The sequence below is a fragment of the Myotis myotis genome, unplaced genomic scaffold (genome assembly GCF_014108235.1).
Source record: "Myotis myotis isolate mMyoMyo1 unplaced genomic scaffold, mMyoMyo1.p scaffold_m19_p_3, whole genome shotgun sequence".
NCBI lineage: Eukaryota > Metazoa > Chordata > Mammalia > Chiroptera > Vespertilionidae > Myotis > Myotis myotis.
Genome location: NW_023416335.1, coordinates 202,792,526 through 202,815,367, shown reverse-complemented (window position 1 = coordinate 202,815,367; position 22,842 = coordinate 202,792,526). Strand labels below are relative to the sequence as shown.

The following is a 22,842-nucleotide window of genomic DNA, read 5'->3' as shown; positions in this document are numbered from 1 at the left end:
GATGGGGGTGAAAATACCTACCTGGCCTTCCCACAGTCACCCTCCCCTTCCTGTCTGCTCTCCACACTGCAATCTACAATGAGCTTTTTAGGACACAAATCTGATCATGTCATCTCCCTCCTTAAAACCTTTCAACGCACTCCAGTGTCCTTGGGAAAAGACAAATTCCTTAATCTGGCAGATGCTTGGTCCAACCCTACCCACTCCCCTCACTTCATTCTCCCATTGTAGCCACACTGGCCACTCTCCTCATCATGCTCTCTTCTACCACAGGGCCTTTGCACATTCTGTTTATATTCACAGAGTACTCTTTTCAACCAAATGAGCCATGCTTCAGCCTCACTCAAGCCTCACTTTCTTAGCAAAGCCTTCCCTTTCTGCCGACTATATCAAGAGCCTCAGTAGAGACTCCTACAAGCCCATGCATCTCTCTTTTGTAGCAACTATCACAGGTGTAAAGTTACATCTGCATGATTATTTGATGAAAAAACAGTGCACAACCAGCCTGCACTCTCCATGAAGGCAGGGAACCATGTTGCTTTAAAGTCTAACACGGTGCCTATAGAAAAGGTCATGATGAATATAACAAAATCCAGCAATGCCAACATTTACTAAGCAATTTCTACATGCCAGGCACTTCCCAACAACCCTATGAATTCGGTTTATTATCATTCTCATTTAGCAAAGGGGGAGACCAAGTCACAGAGAGGTTAGGTAACTTGCCCAATGCTGGGTTTTACACAGCTGGTAAGTGGTCAAACCCTGCAAGTCTGGTTGCTGGCAGACTGGTCGAAGCCTCTCACTCAATAAATGGAGCCGAGTGCCTCCCTCCCCTGCTATCAACTGGACTCAACAGGAATGAGAAAACAACTTTTATTGTGTTCAGCCCGAAGATGTCAGGGTTTATCTGATATAACAACAGCTAGCGTTACCCTAACTAATAAGTGGGGTGCTTAAATATGTGGCATTGGCTTAGAAGTCAGGTAGCGGGTTATTATATCAGAGACTGGAAAACTGGAGACCCATGTTATACAGCAGTAAAATTTTTGGTGAAACTATAATCTATGAAAACTTAGAAGGCAGAACTCTTGCCTACTGAGCCGGTAAGCTCTCAAGAAAGAGATTTGAAAAAATAATGGTAATAGAGTTTGCTGAGTGTCCCTGGCTGAGTTTAGCATGGTATTCAAGAGAGGAACTCAGGCAGGCATTAGCCAGTTTGCAAGTAAAATTGGAAAGGAGGAGTGGAGAGGTGAAAAAGACAACGATTTCTAGACCCCAAGCAATCAGGAAAAAAAGACTAAGAAGACTTTTAAGTGAAATATCAGACTCAGGGGATAAGCTTCCCAGCTAAGCCTCCTGGCCTCAAGGTAGCTGGCGTTAAGTTGAGAGAGAAAGAGAGGCATGGAGTTGAGAAAGCGAAGAAATAATGCAGGCTTCAGAAAGGTCTAGGAAATAACTTTAGGTGTGGCTCCTGGCACACTAGACATCAGAGAGGAAGATGCCAGTTGTTGTGAGGATTACATTGGCAAAATCTATACGCCTGGATTTCAAGTCTTTTACTGTTACAGCATGAAAACTTGGGCCTCAAAAGTTCAAGGGTGGGAACTAGGTTACAAAAGATTTAGAGCCTCAAGGAGACCACAGTCCCCGAGATCCATTGCAGGCATGGTCAAGAAGAACAAGGGACAAAGAAAACCCTCCTACTGGACAGAGCCCGGGGCATGGAGAACAATGAACCAGGCACTTCCTCACAGAGGGCTTAAGCAAGGAACCTCACCCATTTCCAGGGCACACAGTGCTTCCCACACACGGTGTCTGCATGGCAAGATTTCATAACTACTATTAAGGGCCAGTGTCTTCCACTATTGTCTTTTCCTGCTGGATTATCCTCCAGTATGGTACAGGGGCACAGATAATGTGTCTATTTTGGCTCATGGGTCCCTGGACCATGAGGAGCCACCCTCCAATAGATAGGACAGAAATCCACCCAAAGATCCTGAACTTGAGGTTGGAAGCAGGGATTGGACAGAATGTGAAAAGGCAAACATGTGTTGTGTGTAAGAAGAAAAATGCATATACATGTTTGGTGGCCAGGGAGCTGATGATACAGCTGGCCAATGATATATGGGCACAAGTGATGAGGTCCCTTGCAGGCTTAACCCACAATGACCTTTTTTTAAAAAAAAAATTAAATATTTATTGTTGAAAGAATTACATATGTCCTACCGCCTCCCCATTGACTCCTTCTAGCCCCCGCCCCTCGCACTTCCCTGCCCCGCCCCCCCCACACCTGTCCCCATCCCTTCATCACCCTATTGTCTGTGCTATGCATGGGTTATGCATATATGCATACAAGTTCTTTGGTTGATCTCTTCCCACCTACCCACCCACCCTCTGACTTTCTTAAGATTCTCCATACTCTTCTTCCTTCACCTGTTGGCTGAATGTGCAGGAAGACACTGAAGGTCAGGTGTTGACAATAAAAAAGACAAACTCTCCATCAGTCTTGTTACCTAAGTGACCCTCCTGCCTCCTCCCACTCTACCCCTCTGTGCTAATCTGAATAATAAATGACCTTCTATTGTATTAAGCTCCTGAAGATTTTGGGGTTGTCTTTTATAATAGCTAATGTAACTGTAATGATTATAATATATAAAGTTCTTAACACAGTGCCTGGCACATAATAAGCACTATACAAGTGTGGTTATTATTATTATTATACCCATTTTACAGATAGGGAAACTGCAAGTTACGTTGTGTTCAACTCCAAAGTCAATTACTATTTTGGATTTACCACAGATGATTATCAGATCCATTTTTATAGGTGAGTTTGGTGCCTGGCTCAAGGTCACACGTAATAGCAGACCCAGAATTAGAGGCCTTCCTCTTACTCAAAGGCCTTGAGGAAGCTCGCCCCGGACTCCAGGTCTCCAGGTTAGTCCCTCATTGTTTCATTTGATTAATTCTCTTTTTTATGTCAGGAAACACCTTACTTGCAAATGCCCCAGCACTGAACTGGCAAGTCTGTATAGAAAACCAAATAACCCTCCACTGACCCAAATTCCAAGTTTTAATTTACACCGAGCTAGTTAATTAAAAACCTCCTCTGTGAGCACAGACACTGCTGTGGCTGGCTCATGAGACAGATTTGCTGTTCTTTGTAAGGAGCAAGGTTTCTTCTGTGACATTTTTGTCCATCACAGTGACAATGCACCACAGAACAGCACAACCAGTCCAGGGACAGGAAAGCTGCCGAATAAGAATTTAGTGCAGAATCAGAATCTATGGGGCAACAGTAAAACAAAAGATCTGAAAATCACCCTACCCACCAAGCAAGTGTTGCAGAGACAAGGACTCATGTTAATTAATGTTTATAAAGTGATTGGGAATCCCTGAAATGAAAGAGACTATTCAAAAATCCCCAAAGCATTGTTATTATCATCAGCCCGAATAATCTGTTTTTTTTTTAAGGAAGCCATTATTATCAAATACCTACTATATGGCAGATGTATTCACATACTTAATCTGATTTAATACTTTTAATCACTCTATGTGGTAGGTTTGAGTTTTCTTCTTTTTTTTTTTTTTTTTTTTTTGGCAATCCTCTCTGTGCCGATGAGAAAACCAAACTCAGCAAAATTAAGTCACTTTTTATAAAGTGGCAGAGCCAAACTCCGAGGCCAGAACTTTCTTAGTGTAAAGGTCTCTCCCTTTTATCATGCCACACTGCCTCTTCCAGACTCTTTCTGCACTTAAAACAAAATTTCACTCAAGGATGCCTACGGCTTTTCTTTTTTTGTATGTCCTCTTTTTTACTGAAGTATATTTTGCAACACAGTGAAACGCACATATCTAAAATTTACTATGCAATGCATTTGAACAAAAGCATACACCTCTGAACCCACACCCCTATTAATATAAGGGGCACTTCTCACACCCCGGAAAGTTCCCTGGTACCCCTTCATTAACAATGCCTTTAAAAAATACAACAAATAGCCCTGACTGGTTTGGCTCAGTGGATAGAGCAGGGGTCCTCAAACTACGGCCCGCAGGCCACATGCGGCCCACCGAAAACATTTGTTTTTTTACTTCAAAATAAGATATGTGCAGTGTGCATAGGAATTTGTTCATAGTTTTTTTTTAAACTATAGTCCAGCCCTCCAACAGTCTGAGGGACAGTGAACTGGCCCCCTGTTTAAAAAGTTTGAGGACCCCTGGATAGAGCATCTGCCTGTGGACTGTAGGGTCCCAGGTTCGATTCCAGTCAAGGGCACGTACCTTGGTTGCAGGCACATCCCCAGTGGGAGGTGTGCAGGAGGCAGCTGATCGATGTTTCTCTCTCATCGATGTTTCTAACTCTCTATCCCTCTCCCTTCTTCTCTGTAAAAAATCAATAAAATATATTTTAAAAAATACAACAAATAAAATGAGCTACTTTCTGCCCTGCCAGCATGGTTCAGTGTCAACCTACGAACCAGGAAGTCATGTTTCGATTCCTGGTCAGGGCACATGCCCGGGTTGTGGGCTTGATCCCCATTGTGGGGTGTGCAGAAGGCAGCCAATCAATGATTCTTTCTCATCATTGATGTTTCTCTCTCTTCCTCTCTGAAATCAATAAAAAAATATATTTTAAAAAATGAGCTACTTTCATTTGACCCAAACAATCTTTTTGTAACTTAGGCAGTGGTGCTGTGCCCATAGGGTCAATCCTTGAGGTGGGAACACGGAATTATTTGATGCTGGAATTATTGGGAAGGGGGATCCGTTAAAAATTTTGCATACTGATGGCTCTATCCACACTGAACACATTGGGACCAGTTAATCTGGATGAGACAGAAGTAAGAGACATGATTGTGTCTAGATTTTAGCCTCTACCATGTGTTAGGCATCAGACTGGAATACCCTTATATATACATAATCTTATTTGGTCCTCATTATTATTGCTTTCATTTTACAGCTGAGAACTCTGGGGCTCAGAGAGGTTAGAACACGTACCTGAGAACACACAGCTAGAAAATGGCAGCCTTGAAATTCGAAAAGTCTGACTTCAGAAGCCTTTACAGATGCTGATTACAGATGTTGATGGGCAAATTTTACATCCCAAAGATTTAATGGGCCAGTTATATTCACTCAACAAACAGTACTCAGCATCTACAAAGTGCTAGGTGTTGTGCTGGGTGATAAGGAAGGAGAAACAAAGACCAAAGACGACGACGACGACGAATAAGACACAAGCTTGCACTGGAGGTGCCAGGGTATGATGGGGAAACACTTAAAAGAGGGTCAGGATTCTTAAGGAATGGGGCAAGGGTGTGAAAGGGCCAGGTATGGGGAGTGGGGGCGGGGTTTCTCAAGGAAGGCCTCACAGAGATGCCAGAAAGATCCTTCCTGAGCCAAGCCTTCAGGGATGAGTGCGAACTGGCCAGCTCAGAAGGGGTTTACCAGGTAACAGGACTAGCGCATACACCAGCATGGTGAGACACTTCCGTCTGCTCCTTGTTTAGCTTTAACAAAATCAACCAAGCCAAATTTTAAAAGCCCAGAGAAATGCAGTGCTCACTGGGAACCTCAGCTCTTCCAAACAGCTAAAAATCAACATTAAAAAAACAAGTTCTAAAGAGTAAAACACTCGCCACAAACCTCATGCCCTAACCCGTGGTCGCAAACTGCGGCTCGCGAGCCACATGCGGCTCCTTGGCCCCTTGAGTGTAGCTCTTCCTGACCCTTAGGGGTACCCTAATTAAGTTAATAACAATGTACCTACCTATATAGTTTAAGTTTAAAAAATTTGGCTCTCAAAAGAAATTTCAATCGTTGTACTGTTGATATTTGGCTCTGTTGACTGAGTTTGCCGACCACTGCCCTAAGCCCACGCCTGTGATGTTTTGAGAGTGCCCAAGCCCTCATTTAAAGCCAATTGTCTTTTATTTTCTGAGTTGATTTCCACATGACTAGTTGCATGATTCCTCAGGCCTTGGCAGCAAATTCGAAGGGTGGACAGGTGCAAAGATGGCAGGAAGAAGGGGCAACCAAGATAGAAAAAAAAAAAGAGACCTGGAAAGATGAGTTGAGAAACTAGAAATTTGTCCTAGCCCAGTGGTTCCTAATGCCGCGACCCTTTAATACAGTTCCTCATGTTGTGGTGACCCCCAATTTCATTGTTACAAATTGAACATAATTAAAGCATAGTGATTACTCACAAAAAACAATATGTAATTATGTATGTGTTTTCCGATGGGCTTAAGCGACCCCTGTGAAAGGGTCGTTTGAGACAGGTTGAGAACCGCTGCCCTAGCCAGTTTGGCTCAGTGGATAGAGCATTGGCCTGAGGACTGAAGGGTCCCATGTTCAATTCTAGCCAAGGGCGCATCTCCAGAGGTGGGTGTGCAGGAGGCGGCCAATCAATGATTCTCTCTCATCATTGATGTTTCTATCTCTCTCTTTCCTTCTCTCTTCCTCTCTGAAATCAATAAAAATATATTTTTTAAAAAAAAGAAGCTAAAAAATTCCATAGCTTCTTTCAGGACATCATTGTATAATATAGTACAATAGCTTGCTCAATTCAACAGGCATCTAATACGCTCCAACTGTGTACCAGGCCCTCTCTTAGGCTTGGCAGGGGATGTGAAAACGTAAAACCCGGCACTGTCCAGTTCAGTTTGGTAGGAACAAAAGGTGTATAAATTGAGACAGGAAGAATGTCAGGGTGTGAAGGGTCTCTTCACATTGTGTATGTAATAAAGGGCAGGAAGGGCTGCCTGAAGACAGGGAAGTCATTTGTCACTAAAGAGCAAGACACTTAAGGAAGATACTTCAGTTCCCCGTGCCTCAGTTTCCTCTTGTGTATAATGGGGATAACAGCAGTACCCTTTCAAAGCAATGTTGAAGATGAGATGGGCTGACATACAGAGTAGTGTAGGATGCCTGTTGTCATTGCCTATGTACCTCACTACTTCCTTCCTCAGTCCTTAGATTTGGTAATTGCTCAATAAATATTGCTGGACAAATGAATTCACACATGAATGGGTAAGTGATGCTACTGAGTCAAAAGGGAAAAAAAAATTATTATGTAAGGCATTGAGCTCTTTCATAAGCCTTGCAGACCATGGAAAGACTGCCATGCAAACAGTTTAAGAAACAGGTGTGATGTTTAAGATATGTTTCAGACACGGAAGAATCATTCATTCCTTCACTTTTCTGCATAGATGGCCTGACATTTTAAACAAGCCCAGGAAGTGAGATGAAGAGATCACAATGAAATGAGAGGATATCTCATTCTAAAAGATGGCTGGAGGGGCCCTGAAACCCAGGAGTTAAGCTCTGTGGGAAATGCTTCGATGACAGCAAACCCCAACCACCACACACTCACCCTGCCCAAAACCAGCGCTGTGGGCTTCTCCTTCCTTAAATTATACTCACTCCCAAAAGGATAAACACAAACATTGTCTTTAAAAGATGTTAAAGATCATAAAAGTCAAACCAGCTTGAAAACATAGGCTACGAACACAAACAGATGGAGCTACAAGAGGACCTGGCGGTGTCTTACAGATCTCCACCCTTATTTTACAGATGTGGAGACTGAGGCCCGGAGGAGGAAAGGGAGTCACCAAAGTCATCATTTCCAGAGAATGGCAGACAGGGGTGGAGCAGGGGGCTCAGATTCCCAAGCTCGAACCCTCTAAGGGGACTGCATCTTCCTGCCAAAGGAAACCTTGAAGAAAAAAATAAGAGGCGGCTCCAACTCCAGCAGGGGATACAGACTGCGGTGAGGAGGCCCTAGGGGAGGAGAGGCAGTAAAGACTAAAGAATGATTGTGATGGGGAAGCTAAGAACAAGGCTGATGAGCACACGCAGCGGGAAGAAATGTCAGCCCCTCTGCGCTTGGCGTGGGGCTAGGAACAATCCGGTCCAATCCAAGCGCCTGGTTTTTGCAGGTGTATCCAACCCCTTCTACACAAACACACGCAAAGACCAATGCCTGCTCCCAGGTGTTTTCGTCTCGGTCGGAATTTCTCGCGGGTGGGTAGGTGGGTGGGGAGGGAAAGCCTCAGAGATACCCTCTCTTTAAGGTAGCGCCCTCGGCCGGCAGCGGAGGAGGAAGAGCTCGGGCAAAGAATCTACCGGATCAACGCGGAAGTCGCGACCCGCCCTCCCCACCCCCCACCACCACCAGAACCACACCCCCCCGCTTGGCTCCTTCCTTCCCCTCCCCCAACGGTGATCAGAGCCAGGTGAAGGGACCGGGAGCTGGAGGGCGGGTTTCCGAAAGGCTTCTCTTGGAGACTCTGGGCCCGCGCGCCTGCTCGCTCCTGCGCGCACTCACAGGCACACCTAACACACACGCACGGCCGCGCACACGCTCGCGCGCATGTAGAGATTCACCAACACACACGCACTCGCATGCACACATCTGGTACCCCCAGAGGCCCGGCCGCGCCCGCCCCACCTCCCCTTCAGCCCCCGGGAAATGGACAGGCAGCAACATGAATGAAATCTGCCCAGAAAGACTGCATTTCAGCTCCAACCACGCAACCTCCGGCCAAACCGCCGAATAGAAAACAAAGTTTTATTTCGCTTTTAGACTCTCCAGTTACGCTTCTACCATTTCCTGTGGAAAATGGACGCTTTGAAGTGTCTAGCTCGGCTTTCACAGACAGGACCGCCAGCTCGAGCTCTTGAAAACAAGAGCCCACCCCAACCCCACCCACTCCGCCGCCAGAACTGCAGGTTCAATCCCACCCAGCTCCTGCCTCCAAAACGGGGGGAAGCGGGAAGAATGACAGAACCTGCTGGAAACGACGCCCTACACCGACACCTCCCCCTCCAGGACCCCGCCCCACTCCCATCCTGCCCGGGCCCCTGGTGGTGCTCCTTAAGTCAAGTGGCAATGGCTGCAGCTCCTGCCACACGGCTCCCCAAACGGCACGAGCTGGGAGGTCGAAATTGGGGTGGGGTGTCCATGCGCAGCACCCACCAGCTGTGCGCTCTGCCCCGGAAAAACTTGGGACCCATAAGTCTTCCCGCTGCACCTTCTCCCCACACACCCCTCTCCCCTGCTGTCTCAGCGACTAGCGAGCTGAGCTCTCAGGGGTTCTGCCTTTACGCCGCGGGGCCTCTCCACCAGGGGCCCTGACTGCCCCCCAAGGGTGCGGGGAAGTGTGGGAACCAAGCGGCGGAGGAAAGAAGGGCCTCCTCGCGAATTCAGGGAGACAAACTCGTGGGCTTGAGAATTTGGCATCTTCAAGGTCAAAAAAACAAGGCTCGGGCAGAAATATGGACTACGACTCGCAAAGGATCGCAAACCTGCCCCCTAACAGGGTGTTGGGTTCCTCGCAAGCAGGCAGGAGGCAGCCCCGCCGGGCCCCGCAGTGTGGGCGGAACCGCGCGCTCTCAGACCTGGGACCTCAGGAGCCGGAGCCCAGGAGGGAACAGGCGGGGTCCCCCCACCTCCAACTCGGCGGTCCCCTCCGAGGGACGGCCGCGGGTGGCTGGAACGACGCGGGAGGGGGGCGCGAGGCAAACTTGCCAGGAGAGTTGGCCGTGTTGAGCAGCACTCGCGTGGCCACTTACCGCTGGCGTTCTTCCCGCAGATGAGGTGCTGGTAAGGCTGCAGGAGCCCCCAGATCTCGGAGTCGTTGTTGACCGTGTGCTCCAGCGTCTCCACGGTGAACTTGGGCGCCTCGTGGAGTGTGTGGTGGTGATGGTGGTGGTGGTTGGCCGCGGCGGCCGGCGGGGGGGCCACGGCTGGGGCATTGGCGGCCGGAGGGGCGCAACAGCTGCTGCTCCCGCTGGCGCTGCTGGCCGCGCTGCAGGCGCCGCCGCTCGCCGCTCCCCCTCCGGGTGCCTCCCGCTCCTTCTCCGCCGCGGGGGCCGCGTTGGGGCCCGAGCCCGGGCCTGGGCCGGAGCTGGAGGCCGAGCCGGGGCCGCTGCAACTCCGGGGCAGCCCCGAGGCCACGACTCGCGCGTAGATGTCCCGGAACAGGCTCTCCATGCAGGCCGTCAGGTAGATGGCGGCGTGCTCGTGGATGCGCAGCGCCACGCGGCTGTCCACCATCCAGCGGTACACGCGGCCCACAGAGAAGGTGAGGCCGCAGCGCGCTGACTTGCCGCGGCCCAGGCGGTCGCCGCCGGCGCTGCTCATGTTGTAGAGGGACAGCGCGGCCAGCGCGGCCGCCGTGCAGTGCGCCGCCAGGCTCCAGGACAGCACGATCTCCATGGCGCTCTGGATTTCGTACTTGGTGCACTTAGCGAAGCGCAGGCTGAGGCGCTGCGCCTCCTTGGCGATGCGTACCAGCGCCCGGCTCACCAGCATCGACAGCTTGGCCAGCGCGTCTTTGGGCAGGCCGCCGGGGGCCGCCGGGCCTGCCCGGGGATCCCGCGAGCGCAGCAGCAGCGCCTCCAGCTCCTGGAGGGTCCAGGGGACCTCGTCGAGGTCCGGCAGCAGCCGCGAGCAGTGCTGGCCCGCGCAGTCCAGCCCTTCGGAGTCTTCCACCAGGGCAGTGTTGACGGTGTCAAAGCTGTTGTGCCGGCTGTGCATGGAGTCAGCTAGAGGCGGCCAGCCGCTCCCGCCATACGGGGACGCCGGGTGCGAGTCGGAACAGCACAGGGACAAGTTGGAGGAGCGCACCGAGTCCGCCGCGCCACCATAACCCGAGTCCAGCGTCAGATCCTCCAGCGTTCGGACTACGGGCTTCTTACCTCTCCTGGCCATCGCTGCGCCACTTCATGCTGCGGCCGCCGGAGAGCCGGGGTAAGGAGCAGCGAGCGGCGGCGGGCGCCGGGGCGCGGGGAGAGCCGAGTCCGCTCCCGCTCGGCTCACTTTGCCACCAGCCGCTACTCCCAAGCGCTACTACTTTCCGCCGCCTCCCCGAGCCGTCGCCGCTGGAATGCACCCGGCAGACCCCGGAGTCATCTTCCAGAGTCCGGGCCGGAGCTGGGCACACCGAAGAGCGGGCCACCGGGACTCGCCCCTTCCTTCCAAAATAAAATAAAAAGTATCTGACCTTCTCCTTCCTGGGCCCGGCCGGGTGCACAAGCCGCCGGGCGCCACCTCAGTGTTCGTAAGACGGAAATCAACTCGGATGCCGCCGCCGCAGAAGCAGCTCCGGCGGCAGCTGGCTCCCAGCTCCGGGCTCCGGGCTCCCGGCTCCCAGATCCCCGCGCGGGGATCTCTCGGCGCCCGCTCTCCCTGCACTGAAGCGCAGCAGCGACCGCGGCGGCTCAACACCCTGGCCAAATCCCGCAAACCCCGGGCAGCCTGCGGGGCGGGCGTATGTAAAGCAGGACCCGAGGAGAGCCAATGGTATCAGAGGATGCTAATTACCTCGCCTTTTTTTTTTTTTTTTTTTTTTTTTAATTCTTCAGCTCCACGCATCCCCGCCCCTCACACACGCCCCCTGGCTGTAATCAAGGCTACAGGAAGAGGGGAGCAGCCGCCTGAGAATTGGGGGGGCTTGTGAGAGGGTAGGGACGCAGAAGTCCCTGCTGCTGTCCCTGCCCCTCAGACTCCCAGCTTTGGTACCAGAACGGGAAGGTGGTAGGTAGGTTGGGCAGGTGATTCCGCCCTCACCGAGGTGCTCCGCTTGGCTATTCCTACAGTGTCTGCCTGGAGTCTCTGGGCCTACCGCCGCGTTTCGGATTTCACTTCCTTTTTTCTTTACTACACGAAGCACGTTTTTTTCCTGCCTCTCTACTCTCCCTCACCTTCGGGTACCCAAACCAATGAAGGCGGCCCTCTTTCAGCCCGTTTGCCCCAGTGGAGATAAGAAACCAGGCGAGCTGAGGGACCAGAGAGATGAGACCACTGGAAGGCCGAATCTCTGGACTGTAGCCACCTGCCATCAGGGCACATTAACTAAGTACCTTTCAGTAGCCCAGAAGACCCTGGGCCCATCCTTCAAACCCTGGAAGGGGGGGGGGGGTGGTGGAGGGAAGGCTCATGTCCCACTTTGCTGTCCTGGTGGGTATGGTTCTAGGCAGTTCAGCCTTTAAAAAGGTAAATTTGCACCGAGGGGAGTTTACTGTTTGACTAAAGAAAGATACAACGTATATGCCTGACTTGGCTGCATGTATGTCAAATGGCATCGTCTTGTTTGTCTCCACCCACCAGGCCAGAAACCATATCTTCTTCCCCTGGGTACTCCCAGCTCCCACACAACATCCGCCTGGGATAGGTCACCCTCTTCCTCTGGCTGGCTAGAATTTTCAGCGTAGAAGTCCCCTCCTGTAGCAAGGTAGCCCAGATCCTTCAATGCTGGCTTGGGTGCTTGGACTTACCCCCACTCCCCCCACACACACCTCATGCCTTCTGTGACTGTTGGTTTAAGATTTCTAACTTGCACATTGGACTAGGGGTTCCCCATGCATAAGCCCTCAGTAAATGTGTTGTAAGTGGGTGGATGGAGGAAGGACACACTTTTGAACTGTAGGTTTGATGGTTCAACAATAGACTTTCCCAGACAACCCAGTAGATTGTCTGATGTTTCTCATATCTGTCAACCCAAATCCACCATCACCCCTCCCTTCACATCAATGAATCACCCTCACCCTGTAGCTACCATCCGAATCTATATCTCATCATCTCTCACTTTGACTACTATTATGTGCTACCAACTGGTTTCCTTCTCCCTTGCCTCCTCTTTCTCTAAACTATCCAGCCCAAGAATCTTCCAAAAGCACAGTTCTGATCTTGTAATTCCTCTCAAGAACAACTTAAGAGGCTCCCCCTTGCCCTCTAGACCAGTGGTTCTCAACCTTGGCTGCACATTAGAATCACCTGGGAATCTTTTTAAAATCCTGATGACTGGGCCTCATCCTCCGGAAATTCTGTGTCTTTGTTACTAATGTTGTGGCCCCACCCCATAACAAAGAAACAGAATTTCCGGAGGATGAGGCCCAGAAATCAAGATTTTAAAAAGATTCCCAGGTGATTCTAATGTGCAGCCAAAGTTGAGAACCACTGCTCTAGATAAATCAAGTTTGTACTGATTAGCTGACCTTCACTGATCTCTTTACTCTGTTCCCAGACTCACGTTCTGTAATATTCCAAGCCTTTCAGAAGGGATTGTGATGGTTAATTTTATGTGTTAATTTGAGTGGGCCGTCTACTAGTAAACATGGTTTCTGGATATGTCTCTGAGGGTCTTTCCATAAGAGTTAGCATTTGAACCTGTGGACTCAGTCGATTGCCCTCCCCCACGTGGTTTTTCCCATCACTGATTCAGCTGGGACATCTTGTCTCATCTCCAGCCCTTAGATTGGAATTGACATCATCTGTCCCCTGATTCTCAGATGTTCAGGCTTGAACTAAATGACACCACCAGCTTTTCTGGGTCTCCAGCTTGCAAACGTCAAATTAGAGGGCTTCTCAGCCTCTATACTACCATGAGCCAATTACTCATAATAAAACTATTTTTTTCTGTTTTTCCAGAGAACCAGAGCCAATAGGATATGATATATATCTGGAAACCCATCTAATACAGACGGTCTTATGATCTGAGCCTTGCCTTCCTTTGTAGCGTCTCCATCATCACATAGACACACAGACACGGATATATTCACACACTACACAGACACATGCACACCTGTTAATAAACACGGACACTCGGATATACTCACAGACCTACACAGGTACCTGCACACCCATGAATGAACACACACACACACCCTGTGCTCTAGCTATCCTGAAATCACTTGCTGGTTTTCAATGTTACCATGTTGTCCCTGTATCTTATACGCCTTTGCAGATATTGTTCCCTTTGCTCAGGACACTTGTCTTCCTCTTTTCCTCTTGGCGAATTTCTCATCTCTATGATTCAGCTCCAAGATTATCAACCCCTGTGAAGTTTTTCTCGATGCTGCCTGCTCTTCACCCAGCCCAGCCCTGTAGACACCTGGGAAGGTGTCTCCATCTCTGTAGCTCAGGGTTTGTTCCCAGGACCTTTTCTCTTCTCTGCATATTTCCCTGTGAGCTCATCCACTCCTGTGCCTTCACTTACCATCTATGTGCTGATAATGCTTGAGTGACAACCAGTCAGCAGAGTGCAAGCAGCAAGAGCACCCTGGACAAGCCTTGTGCATAGGGAAAAAAGAGGCTGGGAAGCAACAGGCTTATTGCGGGTTTATTTTCTTCTGATGGCACCAGGTCCACTTGGGTTCCAGGAGTGCCTCTGTCAGTTTTCTGATGATGGACCCAGTGTTCATTCAATCTCCTTTATCCTTCCTTTTCTTGCACTGGGAGTGCACAAATTAATCACCCCCATGGGGTGGGGTTAAATGAGATGTTTCCATATACAGGATTTAACAGTGTCCCACACATGATAATAACCCTTTAAGTGTCTGTTACCATCATCCACATTTTCCTATTTTCTACAATAAACACTTATTTCTTAGAGACTTGGGGAAAAAAATGACAGATGTTACATATAAATCCAACTTCTGCTTCCAGACTGGGCTGCAATGCTGCCTCCTCTAGGAGGATTTTCCATGTCAGTAGACCTGCTGCTCCCTTTCATGCCACAGATGCTTTGCATGTGTCTTCTCTCACCTTCCGGAGGGCACACTCCTTGTAAGCTGGGATCTTGCCCCCAGTATAGCACCAGGACTAATGAGCATGTTCCTTAGTATTATGAATAACCAAAGTGGATGTCCATTTAGTTTACTGAAGGAAATTATTAATGCCCTGGCCAGTTGCTCAGTGGTTAGAGTGTCAACCTGAGGACTGAATGAAGGGTTGTGGGTTTGATTCCTGATCAAAAGCATCTACTTTGGTTGCAGGCTAAATACCCAGCCCCAGTGAGGTGGGCGTTGGGGAGGCAACCAATCAATGTGTCTCTCTCTCTCTCTCTCTCTTTCTCTCTCTCTTTCTCCCCCGCCCCTCACTTCCCCTCCTTCCCTTCCACTCTCAAAATAAATAAATGGGAAAAAAATATCCCCGGGTAAGGATTTAAGAAAAGAATGAAATCATTAACGATAATGTTAAGTGTCTGAGTCTGAGTGACCTGAAAAAACACTGAAGATAGCAAACAGATCAGTCAAATGTTAAATATTAGCCCCATGCTATTAGAAAACTCAGTGTCTCAGAGAATGAAAAAGGACATTTAAATCATCCAAAATTCCACCTCACAGAAGTCATCAACATGAACAACTTTATTCTTTTCCTCTAGTCTTCCTAATTTGCCCCATCTTTTTTCTTCCAAGCATACATATTTTAAGAGATAGAGTTATTCTGCACATTATTTTGCATTTCAATTTTTTCCTCAAGAAATTTCCTAAAACTTGATAGTATAATCATTCCCCATGCTACTAAATATTCATCCAAAATATTCTTGTCTGTGTGGCTGCAAAATATTCCAAGATATGTTTATATCTTAACTGGAGAATTTTGAATCCCCATTTGGTTGTTTCTGTTTTCAAACTGCCGTAATAATGCTGAGATGGCCCTCTTTGTGCATAAATAACTCTTTTCTTCAAAACCAGAAGTCTTATGTGTGTTATCCTCTAAGAAATACAGACACACAATAAGCATATACTAAACATTTAAAAAGAAACAAAAAGAGAAATTAAATTACTGGGATTATTTTACCTATCAGATTAGCAAAGATTTATAAAGTCATCATGATGAATATGTGTCATGTTGAAGCATAAATTGAGGCAGTCTTTTGAGAGGCCAGTTTGCCAATTGTATCAAAATGTCAGTGTGTTTTCATTCCTTATGATTTCCCAGAAATCACATCTTCTGATATTATCCAGGGTGATCCTTGTGAATTTTTTCAGAAGTACGCAGGATGCTCTTGGTAGTGTTGTTTTAACATAGGACTTTGGGAAACAACCTCAGTGCCTTTCAATAGGCCTGATGAAATGAATTACAGTAATCCATCCAAGGGAATACGAAGCAGGGGCAAAGAGTAATGGTGGTGATCTTTACTTCCATGACATATTGATTAGGGAAGAAATGTTTGAAAAGAGGTTTGGGAATTGCACATATAATATGATCCCATTTATGTAAAATGCTTTACGTGGAGCTAAATATGTATACAGCTGTGCCTCGATTTATTGCCCTTTGCACTATTGCGCTTTACAGATGTTGCACAACCCTCCACCAGAAAAAAAAAAAAAAATCATGACTTGCTTTATTGCAGTGGTCTGGGAGCAAACCCACAATGCCTCTGAGGTATGTCTGTCTAAGCATGTGAACTTGCCTGAAATGATGAAAATAATAGCTATACCTAGTTTGTTGGATTTCTGGTGATTTTTGAATGAGTTTTATTGATCCTCGTTCTATCCCTGAAGTCTTTTGTGTTCTGGTGATTTTTAATTTTCTTTTTGTACTTCTGAACTTTTAATGATAAACACGTATCATTTTTACCAGAGCCAGAAAGCTATTTTCTAAAGAAAATGAAATTATGTTCTGCCCATTACTTGGAAGCCTACCTGTCAATCAGAGTACTAATATATAATTCTTTGTCCTTCAGCATTCTAGAAACCAAACAGCAAGCATAGCAACTAACCCCACAACCAGAACGTGAACTAGCCTCATTCAGAGGGACTCGCACATGTTGGGGGCTTCACCACGTGCTTCCCACACATCTACTGTGCGTGAGTAGCAAGGCCATGTGGGCGTAGAGCGTGGCCCCACCACTTCCTGACTACATACCCATGAGCAAGTTCTTCAGCCTCTCCATGCCTTCGTTCTTCAATTGGGAACAATACCACACGCCTGTAGGTTGCCCGTGAGAATTAAATAAGATCATTAGAACAGAGTCTGGCCAGCCCTGTACATAAATGCTCACTAGTGTTGGTTACTTTTATTACAGGTCAGACACAGTGATGGTTGGGGCAGGTGGGGGCCGGGGGAAGGCTATGGAGTCTTCACCTCCCTCCTGGGTACTGTCTTGTTGAGTTTTTTTGCCCAAAGACAGACATCAATTAAGAGCTGCAAGTGCAATGAGTGTCAGCAAAGGGGAAGTTCAAGGATTACACGCCTGAATTAACAGATTATGTATGTTTCGCTGCACCATTTCTGGGCGAGCTCCTTGCAAATATCAGCTATTTCCTAAATGCATAGTCAGTGTGTGTGAAGCTCAGTGACGATCCCTTTGCTCTGCGAATGTCTTTGTGAGTGGAGGACTCTGTTACTGGGTAGAAGACTATAGGGCAGTTCACCCCAATTTCAACCTGCTCCACACCAGAAAGGGAAGTATGTGCCCACGTCTTCTGAACTGTCTCCTGAAAGAAAGAATCACAGGGTCAACTTAACAGCTTGCTCATTTGCAGGGCAGATAGGGTCGCACAGCTCCAAGAGCTTTAGCAGGTAACTGTTAAACAAGGGTATAGTTGCACCTGTCAGCAGGAGGAGGCTCTCAGAGCAGATCCCAATGTGAGTGTGGTCTTCATAGCAGTGATTTTTCATGTGCTTTGATAAACTGGGAAACCTGCCAGCTTTCTCCCTAGAAAAGTGCATGGGTGTGTATAAACATGCCTTGTATATATACAATTGCTATATAATATTGGGGTTCACTGACCCCAGATTTCATCCAGGGGGGTTCCTATGGTTCATTAATATGATCATTGCTCTATCCTTCTCATGGAATTCTAAAAGTGGAGAGACACAGTTCTGTTCATTAGGAATTTCTGCTCTGGGGAGGGGAGGGGAGGGAAGGGGATCCAGCCAGGAAACAGAAACCATTCTAGGTTCAATCCGAAGCATTCTAATGCAAAGAATCAGAGCAGTGGTTCTCAACCTTGGCTGCACATTAGAATCACCTGGGAATCTTTTTAAAATCCTGATTTCTGGGGCTCATCCTCCGGAAATTCTGTTTCTTTGTTATGGGGTGGGGCCACAACATCAGTAACAAAGAAACAGAATTTCCAGAGGATGAGGCCCAGAAATCAGGATTTTAGAAAGATTCCCAGGTGATTCTAATGTGCAGCCAAGGTTGAGAACCACTGAGTTAGAGAGTGGATGGGAGAGCTGAGGAGCTACATGGGACATGAAGGAGACAACAAGGAAAGCAGCATCAGCAAGAAGGCTCTGCCACCTCCAGGGCTGAAAGGATGGGGGAAGATGGTGTTACCAGAGTCCGGAAGCCGAGCCATATGTCAGGATCTAGAACCACAATGGAGAGGTAGCTCCATGTTGGGAAGAGCTGCCTGGCAGCGTCTGGGATCAGGGATGAGACACAGCTGCTGCCAGGAACACAGCCGGAGGCAGACATAGAGAGGGACTGAAAAACCCTACCCTGTCCCCTCCTCCTGGACCTTCACCTTCTTCCCATCCTTCTTTTGGCCAAAACCACTAAGAAGCTGGAAGGTGAGGGAGTCTGGGAAAGGTAGTTCTTGTGCTACAAAGAGGACAAAGCAGAACAGGAGAAGGCCAGGTGTGGACATGAGCACAGACAAGCAAAGGACAAGTTCAGGAAGATAAAAGGATGCTTTGAAACATGTGTCTATCATGGAGTGTCCCAAGGTAATGCTGCAGACTTTCAGAGGAGGAAGCTCAAACTGTGTCCCCTCTTGTTCCCACTGCCCTTACCCCGGTGAAATCATCCATGGCCTCCTGTTGGGACTGTTCCCCACTGCCAGTCTCCCCACTGCCAGTCTCATTTTCCTATCCAGACTCACTTCTACTCTGCTGCCTGGGTCATTTTTCTAAAACAACTTGGATCACCATCAGAAAGGAGTAGTTCTGGTCTCTGTCCAATCTCATGTGCTGCTATCTGCCCTGGTTACCTGGCCCCATACTCCCTACAGACTAAGTATAGTTTCTTAAATACATTGAGTCTTCATTCATGCTGCTCCTTGTGCATTGAATGCATTTTTTTCTTCGTGTATTGGACTCCTATGCACCCTTCAAAGCCCATCTCAAATGTTAAGAACTACCACACTTCTCCAGTTCTGTCCTATAGAACTCGCCTCTTTCTTTGTTCTGCTTCTTTAAATGTCCATCCATTACAGCCTTTATTGTTAATACTTAGCTATAATAATTATTATTGTCAGGAGCTACAGCAGCCTTCTCTTTTCTTTGTGCAATAGAGTAATAGTTAAGAGTGTGGAACTGGGGTCATAAAGACCCATGTTTAAGAACCAGTGGCTGGCTATGTGGTTTTTGGATAAGTTTTTAACCTCTGAGTTTCCATCTATTAATATTTTTATGGGGAAATCATAATGCCTCATATCCTCATAGGGTTATACTACAGAGACAATGCATGTAAGTACTTTGTCACAGTGCCTGGCACAGAAAATGGTTCCAATAAACACCAGCTACTGTTAGCTAATCCTAATCTTTTAATTAAAAAAAATAAGAATAATTTATATATAAATTTGTGAACTACTTTTCCATTAAAATTTATCACTTTTTCCTGTCCTTAAAATTTTTTTTTTACATTTCCTCAACTTTTTATCTTGTAGAATTTCAAACAGACAATTTGATAGATAAACACCCCATCCAGCCTTTACCCTGATTCACCATTGCTAACATTTGCTTTCTCTCTGTGTGTTAGAAGTGTGTGTGTGTGTGTGTGTGTGTGTGTGTGTGTGATTGTGATTTATATGTTCTTTTTTTCTGACCTAATTGAAAGTAAGCTGCAAAGAACATGACACTTTAGCATGTATCCTATGTTCTCTTACAAGGAGCTATAAGACCATTATCACAACCAAGAAATAACATTGATATAATAATGTTTTCTAAAATATAATTTAGATTACAATTGTCCCCAAAATGTCCTTTATAGTGGTTTTGCCTTATATCATCTGATTACTACATAGAATTCTACTAAACAGATGCCCAGTAATTTGTTCAATGAATCTATTATTGTTGGACATTTAGATTCTTCCAGTATTGCATAATTATACATAGCTCTGAAAAAAATCTTTACAGCTACTTCATTATATATTTGACTTATTTCCTTGGGAAAAATTCCTACAATGGAATTTGGTCCAAGGCAATGCAACATTCTAAAAGCCTGATGCATGATGCTAAATTGCCCTCCAAGAAGACTGTACCAATTGTATCCACCAGCAGTGTACAAGAGTGTCTGTCTCCATTCCTTTGACACCTCTGCTATACTCATTTTTATATTTATCAATTTAATAAGAGAGATAGTAACCTCTAACATTTATATGCCATTCCTGATGTGCAAGGTCCTATCCAAAGTGTATATAACACATATCAACTTGCCTGCCCTTTACAACAACCCGAGAACCTTCATTTTACAGACGAGGAAACTGAGGCAGAGTGGTTCAGCAGCTTGCTGAAGGTCACACAACTAGGGAGCAGCCACCCAGGCAGCTTAAATCCAGAGACTGTGCCATTACCTATTCTCTCAATAGTGTGTGTGTGTGTGTGTGTGTGTGTGTGTGTGTGTGTGTTATGTTCTTTATAGTGTTTACCATTATGCTATTACCTCTTATAGAGTATCTAACGTTTATCTGATCACCCAGAAGTTGAATTTTGATCCCATATTTCTCTTTTATATCTTTGCTTGTAAGAATTCCCTGTTTACATCATTTCTTTTGGGAGTGGAGGTGGGGATAAGTCCTAAGTCTTTTCCTTAATGATTGTTAAGAACTAACTACAGTGGGGCCTTGACTTACGAGTGTCCCGACTAACGAGTTTTTTGAGATACCAGCTGTCTCTCCACCGATTTTTTGCATTGAGTTGATAGAGTAATTTGAGTTAACGAGCTCCTTAACGAGCTCAGTCTCCGAACGAACTAAACTCGTAAGTCAAGGCCCCACTGTATTTATAGAATAAAAATATTCTTTCTTTGTCATACATATTGTAGGTAATTCTCCATAGCTTGCCATATCCCCTTTTAATTAATTAATGGATTAATTTGCTAGCTAGCATAAGATTTTTATTTTCTTGTGGTTATATTTGTCAGTTCTCTCATTTAAGGCTGGTAGGTTAGAAAGGCCTGCCCTGCCCTCGAGAGGATACACGCCCTCCTCTATTTTCTCTCCTATCTTCACATTTGACTTCCAAACCTTCAGTCCCTCTTATTTCTCTGCACCTTTGCCGACACCAGGGCTGCCTTACTTCCAGACCAGACCCCACATGCCTTCCCAGGACAGACAGGAGACATTGTTTGCTGAGACTCGGCTCCCGGGCCATTTGCTCCCTCCTTCCATCCGGAAATGACACGTGAATTCTTCAGGAGCGGTGTACCCGAGACAACATAGGATTGCCCTTTCAATCTGTTTCATAAATAAGGTGTCCTTTTCCTTCCTGCTTTCCATCCAAAATATGAAACACTTGATTCGCGTTAGACAATTAAGACAAAAGCCCTGCTTCCCCGGGCTTCTCTGAAGCGGGCTGTTGAGCGGAGAGCAGCGGTAGTTGAGGGGAAAGCATGCCAAGAATTCATTTCAATTTGAAAGATCTTTTCAGGGCTTTATTTGTTCCAAGAGTTCTTTAAACGTCTTAAATACAGTCCGATGAAGTGCTTTAGGCGCTGTTTCAATACTGATTATGTCTCTTCTCCTCGAGGACAATGCTGGCTTCAACACACATTACCGTTTTCAGCCAAGGTCTGATTTTAACATTAGCCAGCCCCATTCTTTTTCTCCTTCCACTTTGCCCAAATATTGTGACTTAAACCATTACTCACAAAACGAAACCATTAGTGGGTTTCCGAATATACTTCAGGAGATAGATGGCAGCCCCACCGCCCAAGCAACAATGCAATGCTTGCAGTGTCTCCCAGTGTAGCAGATAACCAGCCAGTGTTTGCTAAGTGAATTAGTGAACGTGGGCATGGGGTCCAGGAAAAGAATAGCTATTAAGCCAATCATAAACAAAGGGGGGCGTGCTCTGAACTTTTTTGCAGGGGAGCTTAAGCCTTTAAAATTACAGCTTTAATTCATTTACTCATTTAGCTAATGAGAATTTTCCAATGTGTGCTTCATAAAACATTAGCCCTATGAAATGCAAAGGAAAAAAAAAATGTTGACAAGTTAGAGACCCATCCTCTGGCTCTTAGAGATTCATGGCAAACATTTGCATATTAAAGACTGTCTATTCCTATAGCATAGAAACCTGTTTAAATTAACTTAAGCTCAACAAGGGCAGAAATTAGGTCTGTTGTGCTCACTAACGTGTCCCAAAGAGCTTCATCTAGTGCTATTAGATATATGTAGAATGAATGTTCTAGTTATCTATGGCTGATACAGAATTACCCCCAAACTTAGTGGTTTAAAGAGCAAACATTTCATCTCACCGTTTCTGTGGATCAAGAATTCAGGCACAGTTAAAGGGAAAGGTGTCCTCAGCTCAGGGCCTCACAAGCTACAATCAAGGTGTTGGCTGTGGTGCAGTCGTCTCAAGATCACTTATAGCTGTTGGTAAACCTCAGGTCCTCACCTACTGTTGGTTAGAGGCTTCAGTTCCTTGTCACATGGGAAGCTCCCAGCATGACATCTGGCTTCCCTCTGAACAAAAGGGCAAGAGAAGTCACCCAAGATAGAAGCCACAGTCTTTTTATATCCTAACTAGAGGCCCGGTGCATGAAATTCATGCACTTGGGGGGTGGGGGATGTCTCTCAGCCCAGCCTGCATCTTCTCACAGTACAGGAGCCCTTGGAGGATGTCCGGCCTAAGCTGGTAGTCAGACATCCTTAGCACTGCCACAGAGGTAGGAGAGGCTCCCACCACTGCCGCTGCACTCCCCAGCCATGAGCCTGGCTTCTGGCTGAGCAGTGCTCCCCTTGTGGGAAAGCACTGACCACCAAAGGGCAGCTCCTGCATTGAGCTTCTGCCCCCTGGTGGTCAGTGCACATCATAGCGACCGGTTGTTCCGCCAATCGGTCGATTTGCATATTAGCCTTTTATTATATAGGTTTTTG

The 22,842-nt window shown here is 46.8% G+C and overlaps 1 protein-coding gene across 11 annotated transcripts in view; it reads right to left on the bottom strand.

The window, feature by feature from the left end:
- Positions 1–11,244, bottom strand: part of BTBD11 (BTB domain containing 11) — a 261,870-nt gene extending 250,626 nt beyond the window's left edge. For 8 of the 11 annotated variants that reach the window (XR_004965706.1, XR_004965708.1, XR_004965707.1 and 5 more), the window contains exon 1: positions 9,571–10,711. Coding sequence is in view for 8 of the 11 variants with exons in the window: in XM_036296937.1 (XP_036152830.1) it covers positions 9,571–10,711 (1,141 nt within the window). In the remaining 3 variants the exon portion in view is untranslated. Of the gene's footprint in view, positions 1–9,570 lie in introns of all 11 variants that reach the window. The other 3 variants (XM_036296936.1, XM_036296938.1, XM_036296939.1) reach the window with 1 other exon arrangement.
- Positions 11,245–22,842: the final 11,598 nt, after the last annotated feature.